The 25,246-nt window shown below is 42.0% G+C and overlaps 1 protein-coding gene across 5 annotated transcripts in view; it reads right to left on the bottom strand.

Moving 5' to 3' along the window:
- MYH10 (myosin heavy chain 10) overlaps positions 1-21,103 on the bottom strand; it is a 126,733-nt gene extending 105,630 nt beyond the window's left edge. For all 5 annotated transcript variants that reach the window (XR_006101889.1, XM_042449135.1, XM_042449137.1 and 2 more), the window contains exons 1-2: positions 20,905-21,103; positions 14,124-14,496 (exon numbers count right to left, since the gene is read on the bottom strand). Coding sequence is in view for 4 of the 5 variants with exons in the window: in XM_042449135.1 (XP_042305069.1) it covers positions 14,124-14,468 (345 nt within the window). In the remaining variant the exon portion in view is untranslated. The remainder of the gene's footprint in view (positions 1-14,123; positions 14,497-20,904) is intronic.
- Between the last annotated feature and the right edge of the window lie 4,143 nt (positions 21,104-25,246).

The following is a 25,246-nucleotide window of genomic DNA, read 5'->3' on the forward strand; positions in this document are numbered from 1 at the left end:
CAGGCTGAAAATCACTGTTATTTTAGGAACATAAAATGTGTTATATAATAATAATAATAATAATAATAATAATAATAATAATAATAATAATAATAAATTTTATTTATACCCCGCCTTTCCAAAAAAATGATCAAGGCGGCTTACAAGTGTTAAAAACAGTTAGAATAGCATTTACCATACAAATTAAATTACAATATAAAAAGTTGAAACATTACTACAAAAATAGGAACAGGAGTCAAAAATACACATATCAGGGTACAAATAATCAATCACAAATATTTCGGAGTCAAAGAGCAGAGGAAAATCAATTAAACTAAAGAGGGAAGGCCAATCTAAATAAGTATGTTTTTAAATTCTTCTTAAAAGAATCTAGTGAGGCTAGATTCTTCTTAAAAGAATCTAGCGAAGCTCTAAGGGGAGCTTATTCCAGGAAGACGGGGCAACGATGGTAAAAGCCCTCTGTGAGGTCCTTACAAGATGTGTTCTAGGAACCTCTAACAGGTTTGTCCCGGATGATCTAAGTGTGCGGGGCGGATTATGTGGAGAGAGGCGGTCCTCCAAATACCCTGGGCCCAAGCCATTTAGGGCTTTATAGGTTTAAACCAACACCTTGTATTGAGCTCGGAAGCGAATAGGCAGCCAGTGAAGATCTTTTAAGATAGGTGTTATATGGTCCGACCTGGAAGTACCAGCGACCAGTCTAGCTGCCATATTCTGTACAATTTGCAGCTTCCGGGTTTGGTACAAGGGTTGCCCCATGTAGAGTGCATTGCAGAAGTCCAATCGAGAGGTTACTAAAGCATGTACAACAGTTTCAAGGTTCCTACGGTCCAGGTAAGGACGCAGCTGGCGTATCAGCCGGAGCTGATAGCAAGCACTCCTGACCGTCGCATCCACCTGAGGTGTTAGCTGGAGCGACGAGTCAAGGAGCACCCCCAAGCTGCGCACCGAGTCCTTCAAGGGGAGCGTGACCCCGTTCAGGACCGGATGACGAATCTCATCACCCAGAGCCAGGGAACCTATCACCAGTACTTCCGTTTTCCCTGGATTCACACTGAGTTTGTTCTCCCTCATCCAGCCCATTACCGACGCCAAGCAGGCATCTAGAGGAGAGATGCCATCCTTAGTTACTGCATCAGTCGGAGACACAGAGAAGACTATTTGGGTGTCATCAGCATACTGATAACACCGCGCCCCGTGTCTCCGGATGATCTCTCCCAGCGGTTTCATGTAAATGTTGAATAGCATAGGGGACAAAATCGCTTCCTGAGGGACACCAGATGTAAGGGCCCTCGTGTCGGAGCGACAGTCCCCCAGCTCCACCATCTGGGATCTGCCCGAGAGGTAGGACCGGAACCACTGCAGAGCAGTGCCCCCGATACCCAGCTCCCCCAGGCGTCCCAGAAGGATACCATGATCGATGGTATCGAAAGCCGCTGAGATGTCCAAAAGCACTAACAGGGACACGCTTCCCCTGTCCATGCCCAGATGGAGATCATCAACTAAGGCAACCATGGCAGTCTCAACTCCATAGCCCGCCCGGAAGCCGGTTTGAAATGGGTCCAGAAAGTCGGTGTCATCCAAGATCGATTGAAGCTGGAAGGCGACTGCTCTCTCGATCACCTTCCCCAAAAAAGGTAGCAGCGAGATGGGCCGGTAATTGTTGTGAATCAGGGGGTCTAAGGAGGGTTTCTTAAGCAAGGGTTTAACCACTGCTACTTTCAATTTTGATGGAAACTGACCCTCTCTTAGAGATGTATTAACGATGCGGTGCAACATAGTCAACACCACATCACCCCCCTGAGCTGCCAACCATGAGGGACAGGGATCAAGAGAGCACGTCGTCTTCCTAACGCTTCGAAGGATCTTGTCCACTTCATCGGTACTAACAAACTCAAAGTGATCCAGTAAAACTGGGGCCACGGACGCTTCGGACGCCTCTCTTACAGGATCTGCATAAATACCGGCGTCAAGATCAGCCCTAATCTGAGAGATTTTATCCGCAAAGAAGTTGTTAAAATCGTCACAGCAGGCTTTAGATGGTACCAAAATAGGGCTCAGGGAGGGAGGGAGCTGGGTTAGCTCCCTCACAACCCTGAACAGCTCTGCTGGACGCGACTTTGCGGACGCAATACGTGCAGCATAGAACGAATTCTTTGCTGCACCTATTGCCACTCCATAGGCCTTCAAGTGAGAGCGAAGGAGTGTCCTGTCGGATAAGCGCTGATGTCTTCGCCAGTTACGCTCTAGTCGTTGCGCAGCCCGCTTCCTTACCCTGAGATCTTCCGTATACCAAGGTTGTTTATTGGAAGCAGGCCAGTAAGGACGCTTGGGAGCGACACTGTGTATAGCCCTGGAAAGATTAGAATCCCAGATGTTAGCCAGGGCATCAACAGAATCGCCGTCAGTGCCAGTCGTATACTCCTCTAGGGCTTCTTGGAACCTTTTGGGTTCCATCAGCCTTCGAGGGTGGACCATCCTAATAGGTCCGCCACCCCCGGGGGGACTTAAGGTAGAAGCCTTGATTCGGGCCTCAACCAAGAAATGATCCGTCCATGACAGGGGAGAGATATTAGAGATCTCTACCCACGGAGCCTCCAAGTCTGTACTGAAGATCACATATAACTTTATTTGAGGCAGAATCATTAGGTTTGGTACTTTAAAAGTACAATTTATTCAGAAAATAATGTGACAGGGACCAAAATCATATTTGTGTCCCTTGGCTTCAATTTTGCCTTTTGTTCCTGGAAATTCATCAACAACTGCAAGCCTAAAAACATAATTTTCAAAAATAATGGGGAGAGGGGGATAAATAAGAATCCTTTGTCTTAAACATTCTAGAAGAATTCTAGAATTCAATATTCTAGAAGAAAACATTCCATAATCCATTTTTTCCATTAAAATAAGGGCTCAGAAAGAAAGAAAAAATATACTGTAATGAGGTTCTGAAGTTTTCAGTCTAATGCACTTCCCAAACTCTGAGCATAATTTTGTCACTGTAGCTTGAAAGAGTGTTCTTTTGTATTGTAAACTGCCAACGTACAGGATCATAGCTCTAATTTTTGGTGTTTTTCCACCCCAGATCATTAAGGTCAATTTTTTTAAGAGCTAAAGAAACTTGAGAAATGATGTGCCAAGCAAGTTGAACTTTGGGGTGAATATTCGGAATAGCATGTATTTGCTGGATCAAGAACTTTTCAGCACCCTAACATATGTGCTCCATTCCCCCCTTTTCTGGGCCTTCACTATCTCTCAACCTAATTTTATATGAAAACTATTTACAAATTCCAAATAGACAACCTGTGTCAGATTAAATATAAGCTACCCCACAACTCATTCCACATCAGGATGTCTCCAACCCCATTGCTGGAAAAATTAATGAGTTGCTAATATAAGAATATACTTTTTCTTTATTATATATTATATATATAAATTTAATATATATAATTTTTATTATTGCTTTTCTACACACAAAATCACATATTTCAACAAAAACAAACAGAAACATAACAATAACACTATTAAACATAAAACTTATAACTACTAGACCCTGTATGTCAAAACAAACACTACTCTAAAATACATATAACATAACACAAGCTTCCTAGCATCTGAGTCTTTCTTTTTATTCCTTTCCTATTGTCAATAATTGTTTAATCTGCATATTCTTCTAGCTGCTAACTTTACACTTTTTAATTCATCTCCACATTATGTACTATCAAATCTCTAATTACGTTACTCAAGAGAAATAAGATAAAGGAAGTTAACACCTTATCTCCCAAATTTATTTCTTAATCTTATATGCTCTCTTTATCATATTTCTTTTAATGAAACTGTATCATCCTCCCTTCAATACAATTCTTTAATTTCCATATTCATATAAGAATATACTTTTTCATAGAGCAAGAGTCCCAGCAATCAAATTATGCCATGGCACTCCCCCTCAGAGCCAGGGTGCTGGAGGCCCCGTACAGAAAAGCCAAAATAAAGCTGCTTCAGGTCACATTCGAGGTATGCTGTTTAAATGATGCATGTGTCCTAAGAGTCTGGAAGCTGCGCCAAAGCCACGTTCCAGTCCTTAGGACTGGAGCATGGCTTTGACACGGCTTCTGGACTCTTAGGACGCATGCATCATTTAAACAGCATATCTCCAAAGTGACCTGAAGAAGCTTTATTTTGGCCTGTCTGCACGGGCCGATAGTGGCTTGAGGACTAGACTATGACTATGATGCTGGAGACCAGGGCTCAGGTACCCATTCAGCTCTGGAAACCCACTGGTTGAGCTTTGGCAATTCCCACTCTCTCAGCATCAGAGAAAGCCAAAGGCAGAATCTTTCTGAACAAAACTTGACAAGAAAACCCTGCTTTAGCACCACCATAAGAAATGACTGGAAGGCACACAACAACAAATCTCCCCTCTGTGTTTCCCTCTTTTCATGGCTCCAGAAAAACCGAAAAGCAAAACATGCAGCAAAGCAACAGCATATTTTGTTCTGATAAACATTATGGGAGGGGAGGATGAATGTGGATGCTTAATGGGTTTAAAACCCAAATTACTATGATACTCGGATACATGAGCCTAAATCCAATCCTAGACCCAACTTTGTCGCTGTTGTGTGCCTTCAAGTTGTTTCTGACATATGCTGCATCCACATTGCAGAAATAATCCATGGTTTTAACTGCCATTGCTCAGTGCTAGGGAATTCTACGAACTGTAGTTTTGTGAAACATTTAGCCTTCTCTCTGAGAGTGCTCTGGTACCACAACAAACTACAGTTCCCAGAATTCCATAGTATTGAAGCATGACACTTAAAACTGTGCTAGCCTGGATTATTTCTGCACTAGGGATGCAGCCATGGTGACATTAAGGCAAAACTATTACAGTCTGCCCTCCCCATACACAGGAGATCCGTTCTGGACACACACACCCGGCATATGAGGAAAAGAGCGTATGCTCAAGCCCCATAGAAAATAATGGGGGGTGTGCTCATGGCGGCGTGAATATGCACCCCATTACTTTTGTTGGGACTTGCCTTCCACATAAGCTCAAAGCCGCAGAAAGAAATCCCGCCTATGGGGAGTACAGGGTTTTGTTTGCAAGATTTGTTTAGAGAGGATTTGCTGTTGCCTTCCCCTGAGGCTGAGAGAATGTGTCTTGCCCAAGGTCATCCAATGGGTTGCCATGGTTGAGAAGGGACTCAAACACTGGTCTTGTAGAGTGATTATCCAGCACTCAAATCACACCACACCAGCTCTATAGCCTCAACTACCGTAGACTTAACAATCAATGAGCAGACGTAATGATAAATAGGTTATGTAAATCTCATTGACCCCAACGGTTTATTCTAGCAATTGGATTTAAACCTTAAAGTGTCAAAATGTGAACTCTATCAGCAGACACAAAACTCAACTCTTTTCAGGAATCAAAATGCTGCAACACTGCCAAGCAGTTTACTGTTTAGTTATCTGACATTTGTGCCCTACATTCTAAATCCCAGAAAGCATCTGGAAGCATTCAGGCAGGACACTGTTAGTGTCCTGAAGGAAACTTTTGTATAATTCATCACAGTATCACTTGAGTGTGTGTTTGTAGAAGCTTGTCCAGAGTACATTCCAACATTCCTACCCCCTCTGAGTAACAAGACCTATGACCTATTCAGGAAGAGGAACTATTAGTTGCCTGAATTCTGCAGCAGTTTCAACTGTGTCCCATGCAGGTTGTGAAGACATCTTATTTTAAGTCTTTTACATTTAGGTTACCAACAACTATAGTTTGTGTGTGTGTGTGTGGATATTACACTTTTAATAATTAATCAATTTAGTAGCTGGTACAAAATGAAAGGCATTATAAAAGCAAGTTTCTAGTTTTTCTGCAGAGACTCAAGGATGTTCACAGATCACAAAATGAGTACAGCCTGAATAATAAGAACCACTTTGATCAGATGGAAAAGCGGTATACAAATAAAAAATTCATTATTATTATTATTATAATTTAATAAAGTTCTTCTAAGAATATATACTTTCACACACCATTTCCACATTCATTGGTTCCCATACAGAAGACAATGCAAGCACCTAGACATTTAAAAAAATCCTCCCCAAAATAGAACAGCATAAAACAAACCTCATTTTGAGTCCAGAGTTTATTCTGAAAAATCTTTTATGCTACATTATTTTCTAACTCACTCAATATGAATATGGGCTTGTTCTAAACCTCCACATCCAAAATACAGTTTCAGATGCTGGACAATTTTTCTCCATTAAGATTTAAATTTCAAGTAGCATTAGATTAATATACAGACTGTGTCTGAATTATATAACTCAAACTTATTTTCATGTTAGGTAGCACTGTTAACTTCTTTAATTTCTCAAAGCAAAAAGGAAGCTATATGCAGCTGAACATTAAAAAAATTACCATAGATGATAATTCATCCTAGACAATGAATTGAAACAGTTAAAGAGTTCCCATATCTTGGTACAAATACTGATCAGAACAGAGACTTCAGTCAAGAAATCAGAAGCAGAATAGGACTAGGAAGAGCAGCTATGAAAGCAATGGACAGGATCATAAAGTGTAAAGACAAAGCTGAACACTAAAATGAAGATAGTCTAAACCACAGTATTTCCCATCACAATGTATGGATGTGAGCTGGACAGTAAAATAAGCCAACAGAAAGAAAAGCAACTCATTTAAGATGTAGTGCTGGGGAAGAGTATTTTTTTATTATTAATAATTTTTATTGATTTTTCCAAACACGAATAACAACAAATAACTCACCGTAAAATAATACAATCACACAGTCTAGCTGATATCTTCTATCCAATCCTATTTATATATAATCTTATTGTTTCTTTTATACAAACATTTATACACTCATTCATCATCTTCATTTAACTTCCTAACTTCCAACACTAGACTTATACTTTGCTCTACTTTACATGGTCAGTTTTCTAATCTTTTCTGTTTTCTGTTGTCCACCCTAAAAACTTTTTAAAGTATATATTAACTTTGACAGTATGTATATATCCACATTCATCACCATACTGAACATATATATATATATACACACACACACTCACACACACACACACACACACATATATATATATTACATTTGTCATATAATCAATGTCTTGTACTAATGTATTATTTTTGTTACTTTCTTAATTGTTTGAATACATATACTCTTTGCAGACTTTTATTCTTTCCAATACTATTCACTAATGAAACTTATATTATTCTGCCTTAAGTATCTCTTTTCCTATTATTTTCTATTATTTCCCCTTGGTTTTCCATAAGATCGATATTTTTCCCCATTCGTTTTTATAAGATTGTGATGACTTGTTACTTAAATACATGGTTAGTTTGTCCATTTCTGCCATGTCCATTAATTTTAGGATCCATTCATCTATATTCCGGATTTGCTGGTCTTTCCATTTTTTAACATAGACAATTCTCGATCTTATAGGAGATTTTAAGATAAAACGCTCTACTCTGGTTATAACGATAAGTTTTTGGATGTTTCTGGTTGTTCAGATGATGTTTGAATTTAAAATTATATTGTTAGCATTTTATTATCTAAATTTTTATACTTGTATTTTACTATTTTATTGATCTAATCCTGCCTCAATCTGCAGGGAGAGGCAGGAAATATAAATAAAATTATTATTATTAATTATTATTATAAGAGGTATTCACTCCTTATCTTTCTTTGTCTGGGTGTACGATAGCTGCACTCCCCTGATAGAACCTTCAAACAAGCTAAAGGTGCGGGAGAAGAGTGTTGAGGATACATGCATGCCCAAAAAGACAAACAAATGGGCCCTAGAACAGATCAAGCCCACACTATCCCTAGAAGCCAGAATGACTGAATTGAGGTTTTTATACTTTGGCTTCATCATGCAAAAACATTAATCATTAGAAAAGGCAATGATGATAGGAAAGGTAGAAGGCAGTAGAAAGAGAGGATCACATGCCAGGTGGTTAGACTTAATCAGGGAGGACACAGGCCTGGGCCTGCAGGACCTGAACAGAGAGGCAATTTTAGGCTGCATCAATAAAAGTATAATGTCTAGATCAAGAGAAGTAATGTGCCACTGTATTCTGCTCTGGTCAGGCCCACCTGGAATATTGTGTCCAGTTCTGGGCACCACTATTCAAAAAGGACATTGAGAAACTGGAGCGTGTCCAAAGGAGGGCAACTAAAATGGTGATGAAAGGTCTGGAAACCTTGCCCTATGAGGAACGACTAGGGAGCTGGGGATGTTTAGCCTGGAGGAGAAGGTTAAGAGGTGATATGTAGCTCTGTTTAAAATATTAGGATGTCATATTGAGGAGGGAGCAAGCTTGTTTTCTGCTGCTCCAGAGAACAGGACCCGGAACAATGGATACAAGCTACAGGAAAAGAGATTCTACCTCAACATTAGGAAGAACTTCCTGACAGTAAGGGCTGTTTGACAGTGGAACACACTCCCTCGGAGAGTGGTGGAGTCTCCTTCCTTGGAGGTCTTTAAGCAGAGGCTAGATGGCCATCTATTGGGGATGCTTTGATTGGATTTCCTGCATGGCAGGGGGTTGGACTGGATGGCCCATGCGGTCTCTTCCAACTCTATGATTCTATGAGAGGCAGAGCATGAGAGGACTTGGAGATGTCTCATCCACATGACTGCCATGAGTTGAAGTAGACTTGAGGGCAGTTAACAACAAAATATAAAAACATAACATAAAAATAAAAGGACAGCACTCAAACGCCAGTAAATGAGTCTTCTGCATATTGAGTTAGTTACCAAATGCCTTTCAATAAAAACACCTTTACCTGCCATTGCAAGGAGAGAAGAGGGGACTAGCTTAGTTTCCCATAGGAGAGCATTCCCCACCTTGGGAGTAACTATTGAGAAGTCTCTTGCCTATGTCCTCACTAAGCAGACCTGCGATGGGAGTTGGACCAAGATCTCGTGGAAATCTTAGAACTCTGGCTGGTTCTTATAGGGAAGTATGTGCTTATTCAAATAGTCTGGAGATAAGCTACATAGGGCTTTACAGGTCATAACTAGCACCTTGAATTGTGCTTAGAAATGAACTGATAGCTTGATACATAATTATTTACATACAGTATATTTCTAGTCTTTCTATGTTCATGTTTAGAAACAACTGTATAGGAACTAAGATTATATACCCAGACATTTTTATTGAATAAGAGAGGAATATAATATTTTTTGGTAGTAATAGTAGCAAAGACATTAACAGAAATACAAAGGGTTTAAATTTATGGGATAAAAGCAAGTAACATAAAATAGAATAGTTTGGAAATCCAAGAGATCATGAGGGAAAGAAACTGTTAAGGGTTGAGGAGGAAGTTAGTTTGTGAGGAGATGTGAATGAAGGTATAGGCAGGTTATGCAGAAGGGAAGAGAGGGAAGAGAGGAAAATGTTAGTATGCAAGAAGAATGGAAAATGATAAAGGGAGATTTGATAGATGACGGAGGAGAAGTATTTTGGAAAGTTGAGATATGTAAGGAGAAGGTATCGGGAAGGAAAGAAGAGAAGAGAAAAGAAGAATGGAAGAAAGAACAAGAGAATTTGCAAGATATTACAGGATGAAATTTCTACGACCCCAAGTATCATAGCTTATGTAACTGGAAGGTGTATGTTATGTGTGATGCTTTAAATGTTAAGTGATTGATGATCAAATTGTTCAGTGTTTTTAACTAATAAAATAATTTTTTAAAAAAAGAAAAAAAGAAATGAACTGATAGCTAGTGAAGTTATTTCAACAATGGATTTGGACCTTCCATGTAACCTACCCCAGGCAGCTCTTTGGCCATAGTATTTTGGACCCAGTGAAGTCTTCAAACTGCTTCCAAAGGCAGCCCCCAAAGTACAGTCGGCCTTTCTTATACACTGATTTTTTTATGCACTGATTCAAGCATCCACAGTTTGAAAATGTTCCAAAAAAGTATAAATTTCAAATATCAAACCTTGACTTTCCATTTTTATAAGAGACACCATTTTGCTATGTCATTATATTTAATGGGACTTGAGCATCCACAGATTTTGTTATACATGGGGGATCTTAGAATCAAACCCCACGTATAACAAGGGTCCACTGTACAGCACACTGAAGTATTCCAGATGGGATGCAACTGTGCCATGTGTCACAGTAGCTCGCTCCAACTTCTCCAAGACTGGCAAACTACATAATATTAACTGTGCAAATGCACTCTTGGCCATCACCAAAATCTGGGCAGTCAGGCTCAAGATTGAGTCCAGGAGAACACCTAAAGTGCAAACCTGGATGTAATCCTAACCAGCACAGGTTGAATCACTATTACCTGATCTACCTTTTGACTGACCACGAGCACCTCTGTCTTGTGTACATTAAACTTCAATTTGTTCACTCTTATCCAATCCACTACTGGTGTAAGCTACTGACTTACAACCAAAGATTTCCTTGGAGTTAGGTGGAAAGGAGAAACAGATACTGGTGGCACGAAATCCCAAATGTCCAGACAACCTCTCCCAGTGGTTTCAAGTAGATATTAAAAAGAATGGATAACCAAACAAAAATCTGAGGGACTCCATAGGCCAATAACCAAGGAGTCAAACAGGAATCCCACAACATCTCTGTCTGAGTTTGCACCTCTTAAAAAGGATCAGAACCACTATCAAATACTGCCCCCCCCCAAGACCCATCCCTGGAAAGCAGTTTAGGATGCCATATTCAATGGTTAAAAGCCACTGAGAGATCCAGTAGAACCAACAGGGATACTCTCCCTGTACAATTCTCAAAACAGGTCATCCACTAACATTACTAGAGTTGCCTCTGCTCAGAACAAGACCTGAAGCCAGACTCAACTACCCGTAGATCAAGATTACTCATTTAATTCAGAAACCTCCTATACTTCTAAATTCCCTACCAACTGTCCCCTCACTTGAAAATAGGGCAACTGATCTAGACTTCCACTTACTGGAGTCTTGTGTAGCCCAACAGTTTCTTTGGATGTATCTGTATCTAAATTAATTAGATACAGGTGTAGTTGGGGAACCTGGACAGAGTTACTCAATTAGGGTGAGCTCCTGAGGCAACCGAGTTCTACAAATGCCCCAGCACATTAATGCCTAGCTGAGAGCTCAAAAAGTGTCAAAATACAGACACCCTAGTGAGTTTCTGACAGGACAATGGGCAGTCAAAAAAAACCATTCATTTCTGTTAGCAAATAATTTTCAAATAATTGTTTTCAAGTAAAACAAGATGGGTGTAAAAGTAGAAAGCTTGCAGGAATGTAGAGATGAAGCATTTTTAATGTGTTGAATGCATATTGAATGCATACAATTATGCAAGTACAGTACATAGAACTCTTGGTTTTCAGGGAACAAGTTTATTCTCTGACGTCAGAGTAGGTGACTTGAAGAAATTAAGAAAAGTAAACATTGACAGACATTGCCTTCATAAAGCCAACAGCTGTTTCCTACTACCAATGTGATTGCTCTTGTACAGTCAGACAATGGGAGTGTCACAAGAGAAAGATGTTACTCTAAGGAAGGAAGAAATGACTCCACAGAAGATACCTAATCCTTAGGAGATGAACAGATATTGTCTCACGCTGAACATACACCTTCAGGGATAGTCAAGATTTCACGATGGGAGGCAATTAACTCCTTAGAAACATATGCAGCTGAGTTTACAGTGAACAATGTGCTGCCTAGCTGGGACAAAGATTGTTCATAATGCTGGTGTGATGGCAATGGCCATAGAATACTGAAACTGGTAACATGGAGGAAATTTAATGTTGAGGTTCTGAAAGGTAAGTTAGGCCACATACAGACAAGCCAAAATAAAGCTGTTTCGGGTCACTTTGGAGGTATGCTGTTTAAATGATGCATGCATCCTAAGTGTCCAGAAGCTGCACCAAAGCTGCGCTCCCGTCCTTAGGACTGGATTGTGGCTTTGGTGTAGCTTCCGGACTCTTAGGACGCATGCATCATTTAAACAGCATACCTCCAAAATGACCTGAAGCAGCTTTATTTTGGCCTGTTTGTATGGAGTCTTAGGCTGCTAGATCGAAAAAGTAGAAAAAAGTTTTTTATGTACAGTAAGCAGAAGATTAACAAAACAGGTAAAGCTGAGGAGTCTCAATGGTGTAGATGAGCAAAGTGCAGCCCATAGAATCCCTATCTATCACAGCAGTGATTAAATCTTTAATGTTGACAGTTCTAACTATACTGTGCTTGAAGAGTGTATTGTTTGTACAGTGCACCCTTTGTTTACGCGGGGATCTGTTCCGGACTCCCCCGCGTAAAACAAATAACGCCTATGCTTGAACCTCATTTAAATGAATAGGGCTCATGAATGCGGAGGCATGGCAGCGCACACGCCATGGGTGCATGCACCCCACTCTTCCCTATGGGACGCGCCGCCCCTTCCTCCCCACGTAGTTTTCAGTATATGCTGAATGCCATGTAAAGCGCGCCTGCGTATGACACGGGCACACTGTAACTATAGTTTATAATCAATAAAAACTATTTTAAGGAGGCCTTTTCATTTAACTATGTATAGATTAAAACACTGAATCAGTATATTTTCAGACAAGTTAAAGATATTGGACCAAAAACTAGCATAATCATTCAGTTTTTTTACATTTGTATTTTCTTCAGATCTTAGGCTTTGTTTTCATAGATAAAAGTAATTAGAGTGTATTCATAGATAAATTAAAGTCTCATGTCATCATTTCTTTTCACCATTTACTTAATACAACTTGAAATAAAAGAAATAAAGTTTTAATATATTTACATTAAAAGTACCATTTTAGTTTGATGACATTTTATCATCTTAAGACCAACCTCCTTCTGCCACAAACATAGATCTGGAGGACCATTCTAAATGTTCTTAATGTTTCTAGAAAATGTTCCCTGTGGACTTTGCTAAGTCCCTTCTCTCCAGGAGGAAGGAACCCTACAACGGCAGCATAGCCATTAATTAATTGCTTTCATAAGCCATCTGAGTGTGGTACAAAGGCAGTATCTATAGAAGAGCACACTATGCATCCCTGGGATTTACAAGAAAACCTCATGATAGGGTCACTTTAGGGTTACCATAAATTGGAAACAACTCAGGAAATCCAGCAACAGCAACAGACATTAAGGGAGGAGGCTAAGTTGGTTTGAATTTGAGAATGACTGTTACACTAACAAGCTTTTTCCTCCACATTTGCCCCCAACAGAAAACCAGGGTGGGGGTGGGGTTTCAATCACAGTTTCCCATTATATCTGGAACAAGAAACTGTAATTTAGCATCCAAGTACCAAACAGGATTAAATCCTGGTTTGGATGTCAAGGAAAATGTTTGTTACTGCTTACCAAACCACTCAAAATTTTTATTACTGTATATGAGTGAAAGTAGAAATAAACATACAGAATTAACTTACAGCTCATGGTTTACTCAAGTGAGAACATTAAACGCACACTGATGGAACTATATAAATGAATAACGACAACATGTGAATCAGATCCTTACATCCAAATTAGCATTTTAAGTTGTAAACTTAAACATACACACCACAGCCGGTGCTCTTCTGAACAGGTAGTTAGGCTTTCCTAGTTATCTTTCACATTTTATGCTCATAGAAAGTTTGGTCTTAAACGTCACTCCCTACAGATCACATTACAACTGTTTAGGCTCGAAGTGACTTCCTGAATGAGAACTGCATCTTGTCAAGATTCACATTCATGTGGTTCAGCCATATTCAGCTGCTACTCTGTCTCAATATTTTGCCTAGTGGCCACAAATGCGGATGAAAAGAAAAAAACATTCCTGAAGAATAATACACAAAATGTTACAGACACCTAAAACATTATCATTACCTTCAAAAATTCACTGAAACACTCAAAATTGTTACACATTCTGAAATCACACTAAGCACAGTATCATAATGAAAAAGTATCAAAGGCCAGAGAAAGTCCAAATAAAGAAAAAATAATTATTAGAATCAAAATTACAAGGAAAATAACCTCACATTTTAAAATGTGAGTCAGTCTGTAAGCTACAATTCCCCCTCAATTTACCAACCAGTAAGGTAGCTTTACTGACCACTACACAATGTCCATTCAAATAATGATTACTTACATAGATGAGTCCAGAATAGTATCGATCCTTCAAATTATGCAGAACAGAGGCTTCATTTAAACATGTCAATTCTGCCATGTCTTCTACTTTAGAAAATTTTGGGGGGTTCATTTTCTGAATATCATCCTTGTTGACAACTGCTTTCTTTCCATTTTCAGCCAGTTCAACCAGCACTTCATCTCCCCTCTCCTCTTTGATGCTGGCAGCTTCAAATCCATGACGTTCTGAAGGTATCCACACCAATTTTTTAGCAGTCCAGTCAGCCTGCGTAGCAGGGTTATAGATAACTGCCCTGTCCACAAAGAGGTATCTCTCAGGGTCCTCCTGTCCTGTCCTCTGTGCCATTGTAAGGGAAATATCCAACAACTGCAACCTAGTAAAATTAAATCAGAAGGGTCAGTCACAAATAATCAGTAAGCACAAATGGCTCATTTCTCAAAGTTAGCAAACACAGATTAATCAAGTTGGGGTATGCAATAAACTTGCACTTCAACTGCCATCTTGAAAACAATCCAAAAAAATATTTAACAGAATCTGCATGGTTTTAATGTTCATGGAGCAGAATATTCTGTGACAACAAGCCTTTAATGGACGTTTCACCTCCCAATTTGCAGGAAATCGTATGTGCTTCAATATAAAGCAGTGCTCATGTTACTTTTTAAGAGCCAAACAGTAGCACACTAACATGCTTGCTTCCAGGCTGTTTTGTTCTTTGCTTCAGTACATGAAAACTCTCCTTTACCAATATTTATTCATAAGTCAGTCTCACTGTGCTCAATGGTGCTTACTCACAGGTATGCATGCACAGGACCTCACATACTATGCACACTCATGTATAAGTCTAGAAATTTTAGTCCAAAAATCAGCCCAAAAGACCTGGGTCAATTTATCCACAGGTTAGTGTAAGCACTGTACCTTGACACTCGCCAAAATAGGAACCATTTCCTTCACTGAGTAGAGCTGGGAAAGGGAAGAGCTTACTCTATCCCAGAAGAACATAAAAGTAGTACAGACTCAGTGTATTTTCTGTGCTATGGCTCTGTTTCTGGCCTTTTTGGAATGCCTGGGCAGGAAACTGGTGGCAGTAGCAGCAATTTGGCACTTCCCCTTAAAGAGGTGCCAGGAGGAACTGGACTTTGAAGGATCTGAATAAGACATTTATGTGTGTTGGTCAGCTTTTCTGGATTAAAATTAGGCAAAGTTATCAAGTTAAAGGTGATAGTCACTGCTAATAAAGGGCTCATACAGACAGGCCAAAATAAAGCTGTTTTGGGTCACTTTGGAGGTATGCTGTTTAAACGATCCATGCATCCTAAGATGCCAGAAGACACACCAAAGCCATGCTCCAGTCCTAGGGACTGGACCACAGCTTTGGCACAGCTTCTGGCCTCTTAGGATGCATGCATTATTTAAACAGATACCTCCAAAGTGACCCAAAGCAACTTTATTTTGGCCTATCTGTATGGGCCCACAGTCACCATTTTCTTTGCTTTGCCTTTCCATTTTCTATTACATTCATATTTTTTTAACTACAGTGGTCAAGTTTTGAGGAAAAAATTATATTCAAAGTTGCTCGCAAATTTTGTTTTTGGAAAGCTATTATGCAATTCAAATTTCTAATTAGTTGCACAATGACTATCTATGACCCCTATCTTCCAGCCCACAGGTTATGTTCCCTCTAAGCTCTTTCTTTGTGGCCCTCAAGCAGCTTGGGTGCTGCTGTCACTTTCCTGACTTTTTCCTCCAACCCTACAAAATTCTTTATTCCCCAAGTGGCTGCATTCCTGTCCTTTCCTGTAAGAACATATAGTTACATTGTTTCTTCCTCTCTCCAAGCAGATGGAGGGCTTCATCTGTCATTCCCTTCTGGAGCTTCATCTCCAAACTAGTATTTTGGCCATCCCAGATGCTTTGTTGTTTTTGTATACCGCTGTCAAGTCAACTTCGACTCATTATGAACTTATCATCTAGAGCCTTCCAAGTACCCCTATTTTCAGCCACACTACTCAGGTCTTGCAAGCTCAAGATCGTGGCTTCCGTGAGTCTGTCCATCTTGAATGTGGTCTTCCTCTTTTCCTACTGCTTTTCTACTTTGTTAAGTATTATTGTCCTTTCTAGTGAGCCATGTCTTTTCATGATATGGCCAAAGTACGACAGCCTCAGTTTAGTCAACCTGGCTTTTAAGGGAGAATTCAGGTTTGATTTGTTTTGGGACCCATTTATTTGACCTTTTGGCCATCCATGATATCTACATAACTCTTCTCCAGCACCACATCTTAAATAAGTTGATTTTCTTTCATTGAATACTTTAGTATTCAATGATACATCTTTATTCTTCAAGATCCTGTCTAGTGCTTTCATAGCTGCCCCTCCTAGACCTAGACTTTTTGACTACAATTTCCATTCTGATTAATGATCAAACCCAAATGTTTTGCCAGCGAACAAAAATCAGGTACCCATTTACTCAGTTTTCCCCCCACTCTCCCTAACTGAGGAGCGTCATGATGAGGGCTTTACGTTTAGATAAGAAATATAAGTAAATGCATGAATGGGTTTTTTGCCTTTCATGTAAAGTCCAATTACAGTGGGTCCTTGGTATCCATTGGGATTTGGTTCGAGGACCCGCTGTGTATACCAAAACCATGGATACTAAAGTCCCATTAAATACAATGGCATTCTAAAATGGTGTCCCTTAGATGAAATGGCAAAATCAAAGTATGCTTTTGAGATATATATATATATATATATATATATATATATAATATTTTCATGTGGATGCTTAAATCCGTGGATACAGAGAGCTGGCTTTAGTCATTCACTAATGTCTTTCCCCTCCTTATCCCCCCCTTACATCCTGCTGAGTTGTTTTTTTTTAAGGGAAGCAAATCAACTGAATGAATGGGCATTGAGTTGTTACTACCAGCAGGGAAAGGCATTTTTCTTTCCTGACAAGAGCAGCTTGCCCTGTCTTGTTGCTGTGCTTTAGTTTTCTCCATGCTGTACAGCTAGGAGTCTCCTAACACAACTGTGATTTGCAGGAGCCAATGGCCCTTGGATTGAGAGAGGAGTGATCTCTCAGCAAGAAAACGTGTGGGATTCCCCTTCTCACATCTTCCTCCATCCAAGTCCCCTCAATCTCCAGCTTTCATTTTGCTCCTTCATTTTCATTCTGGCCTCCTAGTATTTGGCTAGGAGACTGCCAACAAATATCATGTGCTTGTAACCTATATTTTGGAGGAAGGAACTAGCAAAACCACCTTTGAGTATTCCTTGCCTTAAAAAATTATATTAAATTAATGAAGTTGCCATGTCAACCAGCATCTTGAAGGCACATGCATGCACACACCTGATACATACATCAATGTAAAGAAATTTGCTCCAGACATGTTCATAGTCTTTTGACACCAGAAATATATGAGAAAACTATTCACAGGCAAAAACTGAAATCCAAACATAGGTCAAGGTGGTGAACATTTAGATGAACATGGCAACAACATTTCAACTAACAGAAATCATGCTCTCTGGTGAGCATGGATAACTAGACATAACACAAAATTCTACAGTACTTAAATATAGTTCCAAAGTACGTTAGGTTCAGGTTAAGACTTCTTCGCTTAACTTTGACAGTTTACTTGTGACCTAAATTAGCAGGTAAAGGAAATAAAGACTCATTTTGATTCAAGGTGCAATCCTCTAGTCAATGAACCCTATAATGTGGTCCCCATGTGTCAGAAGGTTGGGAATACCTAATCTACATAATTTGCTGCCACACACAATGTTCCTTGTACTGTCTTTAAGCAATGAATAATTGTTATTGTGGGTTATTAGTATTTGCTGCAATGCTGGAATATGTTTCACCCTACAACATTAATACAGACTAACCCTTGTAATCAATGGAGAACAGCAATCTTTTAAACACCCATTCTTAAGAAGAATGAAACGTTATTTTTCTATATATTAATTTCTCAAAACTGAATTCCATTAGAATGTATCATTCTCCTTCAAATGAGCATTCAGTATAGTATACAGGTTGAATATCTCTTATCTAAAATGCTTGGGACCAGAAGTATTTTGGATTTTTTTATTTTGGTATATGTGAATATGCCTAATGAGAGATCTTGCAGATGGGACCCAAGCCTAAACATGAAATTCATTTATGTTTCATAGACACCTTCAAAGGTAAATTTTATATGTAATATTTTTTTAAAAATTTGTGCATGAAGCAAAGTTTGTACACCATCAGAAAGCAAAGGTGTTACTATCTCAGCGAACCATGAAAAAAGTTTTGGATTTTGGAGCATTTCAGATTTTGGGTTTTCAGATACAGGATACTCGACACTGTCTGACTAGTGTCTGCACTGTTAGCCTGACAAGTCACTAAAGCTTAAGATGTGCATAGCAAGTGTGAAGTCATTCAATCCACCAGAGGGCCAGGGAGAAGGACTACAGTGAGCACAGCCAAAATAATACAGGGCTTCAGAAGAAACTGCTCACAAAGTAGTGACTGGTTCACAAAACAAGATCCAAGGATGCAAAGGAGCATTAGTGACACTGCTCCATCCTGATCCAAATGCGAATGTGTAAAGCAAGATCCGTTTATTTAAGAAATGCTATAAACAAATTTGACTGAATCAAAAAATGCACCTTTTAAGACACAGATATAGGACAACGTTTTAATATAACCCCTATACTTTCATGTGTTACAGGGTTTGGTGTTTATAATATAAAACGAGCTGGCATTTTTTTTCTTCCTTGCATAAACACCAGATCTCAGAAACAGTTAGAAATGTTATCCTAGTCAAAGACAACTATGTGTCTCTGGGTGTAACCTCCACAATGTGAAATCAACATATAAGCTGTATTTCTGAGAAGCGCCTCTTTGGGCTTCTCACAGAAAACAAGAAAGGAACCAAAGTCTGGAAGGGCAGAAATGGCTACATTACCACTACTTATTCTTCATTTGATCATTAAGATACCCAACAAGCTTCTTTTATTACATATTGGGATGGGATCTCTGCCATGCATCTCACTGGGTATTTCTCTGCATTTCTTGCACATTACAGTCAGCCCTCCTTATCCACGGATTCAGCACTATCCACGGCTTGAAAATATGTTTTAAAATATATACATAATAAAGAGCAAACCTTGATTTTGCCATTTTATATGGGAGACACAATTTTACTATACCACTGTATTTAACGAGACTTGAGCCTCCATGGACTTTGGAATCTATGGGGGGATCCTAGGAATCAAACCCCAGTGGATGCCAAGGGCCCACCGTATCAAACAAGAAGCGATTAGAAGAAAAGAGCTAAGGCAGCAAATGAGAGGGAGGGGACTCAAGGTAGAGAGGACCACCTTTTCCAAGGACAGGCATACATCTGGGGAATCCCACATGCAAAGGCCAAACAATACTAGGCCAATCCACCCAACAGGTTAATCAGCCTCACTTGTTTAAGGGGAACTGGAGGATAAATTGGTGCAGCCTCCAAGTTGAGAGTCTGGGCTCTACCCAAGGCCCACCACTGAAGGGCAGGACAATCATATAGCACAGAACAAACGCAAAGCGCATCCTCCTTCACTGGGCAAAAGAGGCAGCTGAGGGGTGCAATGGAGGTGGGGGGGATACACCTACCTTACACACCCAGAGATAGCAATATATTTACCAATAGCATTTACATTTCTATACTGCTAGTCAGTGAACTCAGCACTCCCTAAGGCAGCGGTTTTTAACCTGTGGGTGGCAACCCCTTTGGGGGTTGAAGGACCCTTTCAAAGGGGTTGCCTAAGACCATCCAATGGTCTTAGGAACTGAGACACTTCTCCTCTATGGATGGGGGGAGGGTCACCACAACATGAGGAACTGTATTAAAGGGCCGTGGCATTAGAAAGGTTGGGAACCACTACTCTAAGTGAAGCAGCCAATTGGGGTTTACAGTCTGTAAAGCAATTGCCCCCAACAAACTGGGTACTCATTTTACTGACCTATGAAAGGATGCAAGGCTGAGTGGACCCTGGAGCCCTGCCTGGGCTCGAGCTCACAACCTTGTGGCTGCAGTACCAGGGATGCCCCAGACCCCCCGCAAAGGACGGCCCGGAGGCGAAGGGAGAAGCCCTAGGAGCCACAAGCCACGGCATCCCAGGGAACCAGATGTCCTCACCGCAAAAGGAGGACAAGGCACTGCAAAAAATGTAGGGCCTTCAAGGGGGGGGAGGAGGGCACGACCAAAGTAAAGCTGAAGACATGTAAACCCATGCTTCTGGGTCATGCTCAAAATGGAGGGCGTTTTGGAAATCCCTCCTGGACAGATGGTGGAAATGTAGGACGTGTCCTGGGGGGGGGAGATGGAGGAGAAAGGAGAGAGCTGGTCAGCCAAGGGGGCGCCAGGACTGTGCCTGCCCCCCAGTGAAACAAAGGGACACGTGGGCTTCTCTTGAGACCTTTGGAGGAGGGGAAAGGAAGGGGGAAAGGGCGGGAAGGGGGAAGAAGTGTGTGTGTGGGAGGGGGCGTTAAAGAGGCTTAGCTCATTCCTTCATTCCTTGAGCCTCCCCAGGGACACAGAAAAGGGGTGCTGTCCTGAATGTGAGGGAAGGAAGATGGAGGATGAGGATGAAGAGGAGGAGAGGGCAGCCCCTGGCACACACCCGAGGCCCCATCAGCTCCATTATCAAACTAGGCGGGAAATGGGGGGAAGAGAGGGATAGGGATGGCGGTTTGGACTCAGGACGGCCGTTATTTCCCCTCTCCCTCCCTCCCTCCAGCAGCAACCGTTAGCCTCACCTGTCTCCGAGGCGCGCGCCAGCCAATGAGAAGGAGTGCGCGCGCCTTCCTGCCTCCCAACGTTCCGAGAGAGCCTTATGCCTCGCTTTATGCGGCGCTCTCTTTCCAGTCTACAACCTCTAAACTCCCTCTCTCTCCCCCGCCCCCTTTTCTTCCCCTCGCGCTCACTATCCTCGTCTCCGGCGCGCGCACGCTCCAATCTCCTCCGCACTAGCCGCCCCGCCCCCGCTCCAGGCGCCTTTAGCGCCGCAATGACCACGCCCCCTCCGCCGCCGCCTCCTCCTCGGCTTTCGGCCCCGCCCCCTCTTGAGAAATTAAAAAAAGAGAGAACGACGTTCCTCATAGGCTGCTTCGACGTCCACCCTCGCACCCGATTGGCCATCCCTAAGCCCCGCCCCAAGCCAGGCTCATAGCAACCTTCTCAAGCTTTCTCTGCTGCGGACAGCCCGTCCCTGATTGGCTGGCCACGCCTGCCCATCAAGAAGGGGCTTCTCTTCCAGTGGCCTGAGTCTTAGGGTTGCCATTCGCCTGTGAAGAGGCGGAGAGGGAGGGTCACCTCCTTCCCCCTTCTTTGCTACTCAGGGTCAAGGACTGGCCGGGAGAACTGAGCGCCTCAGGCAGCATCCGCGCTGTGGAACTGATCCATTTTGAAACCGCTTTAACTCCCCTTGGCGACCTGCGTCCACCTTTTTCTGGACATGTCCTCCATTTCAACCTCCTGTACAGGAGGAATGCCCAAAAAAAGCCCTCCATTTTGAGCACGACAAAGGCTGCATCCTCACTGGAGAAATAACCCGGTCTGGCATCACTTTAACTGTCCTGGCTCAAGGCTATGGAATCCTGGGAGTTGGAGTTTGTTGTGGGGCCCAGAGCAGAGGCCCACAACAAACTCCAACTCCCAGAATTCCATAGCCTTGAGCCAGACAAAGAGTTAAAGCGGTGCCAAACTGGGTTATCTCTCCAGTGTGGATGCAGCCACAGAAGCGTGGGTTCATATATGTTTATACGAGCATTTAGAATTTTATATTTGGGTCATGTCCTCCTTTTCCTGGACTTGCCCTACATTTCAGCCTCCTTCTGCCCAGGAAGGGGGGGAGGGGGTGGCGGCAAACGCCCTCCATTTTGAAGACTAAAAAAGCATGAATTTACCTCCTATTATTTGGGTCACGTCTTCCATTTCATCCTTCATTGCCCTCCATTTTGCATAATCTCTAGAGGAGATCTGGCCACGAATGGCTGAATGTTCTGAAATCCTGGGGCCTGTCGTTTTTTGTGGCACCAGGCTGAAGTCTAGCCAGACCCCCGCAGCACAGCATGGAGCCGTGGTGGTGTTTGGTGTTATTTATTATGGTATTCATATCCCGCTCTTCAGCCGCAAAGATTCTTGGAGCGGCTTACATATATTTAATTAGACATTTCCCTGCTACCCTCAGGCTCACAGTCTAAAAAGACATGACACAAAAGGAGAAGGGAATGGTGGTGGGCAAGGGGAATACGTCCGGCTGTTCTTCTCTCCCTCCGAGGCCTGGACCAAGGCAGATGGACTGGAGGGAGGGCTCTCAATCTAGGCTAGGCCTGATGGAGCTGGCCTGCTTCTCTCCCTCTGAGGCCAAGGACTGAGGGTTACTGTAATTCTCTTGCACAACACTGGGGGAAATGTAGGACCAAATGTCCCAGTTCAAGAAAAATGGAGGACATGACCAATTAAACCCACAAAAATTAATAGAAATTTTAAAAACCCAATATAAATTCATATTGTGCTTCACCTACAGCCCCACTGGATCCTTTGGGCCTCAGCCCCATGTAACTGCATCTCAGGCCCAGGGAAGCCTACTGCATCCTTGCCGTGCCATCAGATCTTTCTAGGCCGAGGCCCCAAGCACAGGACTGCCTCCTCCAGCCCCGGGGAGGCCTAGCCAGCCACACTGGATCTTCTGGGGCCTCAGCTGAGGCCCCAAGTGCAGTGCTGCCTACACCTCTGGGGAGGCCTAGCCAGCTGCTCTGGCCAGGGCTGGATGAGGCAGCGCCATGCTCGGAGCCTCAACCTCAGCCCCAGAAGATGCAGCGTGGCCAGCTAGGCCTCCCCAGGGCTGGGGCACTGCGCTGCTGCCTAGCTGGCCACACTGGATCTTTTGGGGAGGAGTCCATCTTGGAGGAGGAGGAGCCAGAGGAGGCTTTCTGCTTGTTCCAGCCACATTTTTTCCAGTAGACTGGAAATTGCAAAAAATACGGCCTGGAGCAAGGCAGGAATCCAGGACTGGAGGGTCAATAATGCCCAGCCGGGACATTTTTGGACCCTCCAATCTAGGATTGCCGTGCCCAAAACCGGGAAATGGCAACCCTACGAGGAGGTAATGCAGGTAACAGACCATTGTCTCTGTCCAGCAAAAGGACAAATCTTTGCCCTCTATACCCAGTATAAGAATAAAGTGCAAGTGTAAAGAGCAGTGACTGCTCAATCAGGCCTTCACTCCTACAAAGAGCTAGACTACTGAGGGAAGCAGAGGTCCAAGGCAGTAAGCAAACAGCAACTGTTGAACTGGATTAATTCTGCAGTGCAGATGCAGCCAGGGGACTTAGAGGCGCTTCCTTTCCTGGCACAGCAGCCATCGCTCCCACCGCTAAACATGCCCAGCTACCTATGTCTCTCCTAATAGGGTATGGTTTCCAGACCATTCACCATTTTAGTTGCCCTCCTCTGGACAATCTCCAGCTTCTCAAAATCCTTTTTGAACTGTGGTGCCCAGAGCTGGACACAGTATTCCTGGTGGGGCCTGACCAAAGCAGAATACAGTGGCACTATTACTTCCCTTGATTTAGGACACTATACTACTATTCATGCAGCCTAGAATCACATTGGCCTTTTTAAATGCTGCATCTTCAGTTGCTGTTTCTTCCTGGGAGAAGTCAGGATTTTGCGTGACATTGTCTGAAGATCTGACGCCCGACCACACAATTATCTCTGCATTTTACCTTTCCCTTCCCCATTTTCCCCTATGTGATAACCTCCTGTCCTGGAGGAACTGCCAATTGTCCCTTCCATTTTAAGCATGGCTAAGAAGCATGGATTTACATTCATATTAGGCTTTTTAGCTTTTATTTTGGCCATGTCCTATATTTATCATGAATTAGTATGTAGAGAGATCCCATGGCACCTTTGAGACTAATTGAAAGAAAGAAGTTGGCAACATGAGTTTTCCTAGACTTAAGTCCATTTTCTCAGATACACATTTAGACAAGGAAGAATATTAAGGTCCAAAGGCTTTAACTGCCTTGGCTTGGTGGTAGAGAGTCCTGGGAACTGTAATTTATTGTGTCACAGAGCTCCCTGACAGAGAAGACCAAATGTCTCACAAAACTACAGTTCTCAGAGTTCCCTAGCATTGAGCCAGGGCCGTTAAATAGTTCTTGAACTGGATTATTTCTGAAGTGTCTGCAGAAAGCTCTTGTTGCCAACTTCTTTCTTTCAGTTAGACTCAATGGTACTGCAGGATTTCTCTAATTACTGATTCTAGAGACTAACACAGCTGTATATTTATTTGTTTGTTTGTTTATTTATTTATTTATTTATTTATTTATTTATAGTATTTATACCCCGCTCTTCAGCCAAAAAGCTATCTTTGAATTTATCGTGAATGTTCTAGTTTTTGAGGTGCCTTGTCCTCCTTTGGGGTGAGGCCATCTGCTCACCGAGCCGAAACCCTGTTTGCAGCGCACTCACTCTCTTCTTGAACACACTCTGCATTGTATCCTGTACAAAGTTTGCACAATATTCTGGGTTTTTGAACAGAATTGGGTCTCTTATGCAGCATCTGCAGTGCAGAAATAATCCGGTTTGACTGCCATGGCACAATGCTATGGAATCCTGGGAATTGTAGTTTGGTCAATGCACCAGAGGAACTCCCTAGCTAAGGTTTCTGAATACTTCTCCCTCAACAGCCAATCCTAGCATTCCTAGAATTCCATACAGTATGGAACCATGGCAATTGAAGCAGTGTCAATCAGAATTATTTCCGCAGTGTGGATGCAACCTTAAAATACCATCCCTTTATCCCCTGACATTCAAGGTGACTTAATGTAAATCTTCCTAGGCAACACACTCTCTCTCTCTCTCTTTTCCAGTGGAGTCTATGCAAATGTGCACATAATGCTCCAGTTCCCCTTAAAGAACATTTGCACACCTCAGATACCTCTGCAGGGTTGGCTTGGTCTCTTGCAACCAACTCCACTCTTTCTCTGCCAGGACATGTTTTGTACTGAGTAGGAATAGAACATAGATTCAGTGATTAGACACGGGGAAGTTGATTCTAAGATATCAACAGCAATCTATCATACCATTTTT

This window comes from Sceloporus undulatus, chromosome 2 (assembly GCF_019175285.1).
Source record: "Sceloporus undulatus isolate JIND9_A2432 ecotype Alabama chromosome 2, SceUnd_v1.1, whole genome shotgun sequence".
Lineage (NCBI taxonomy): Eukaryota > Metazoa > Chordata > Lepidosauria > Squamata > Phrynosomatidae > Sceloporus > Sceloporus undulatus.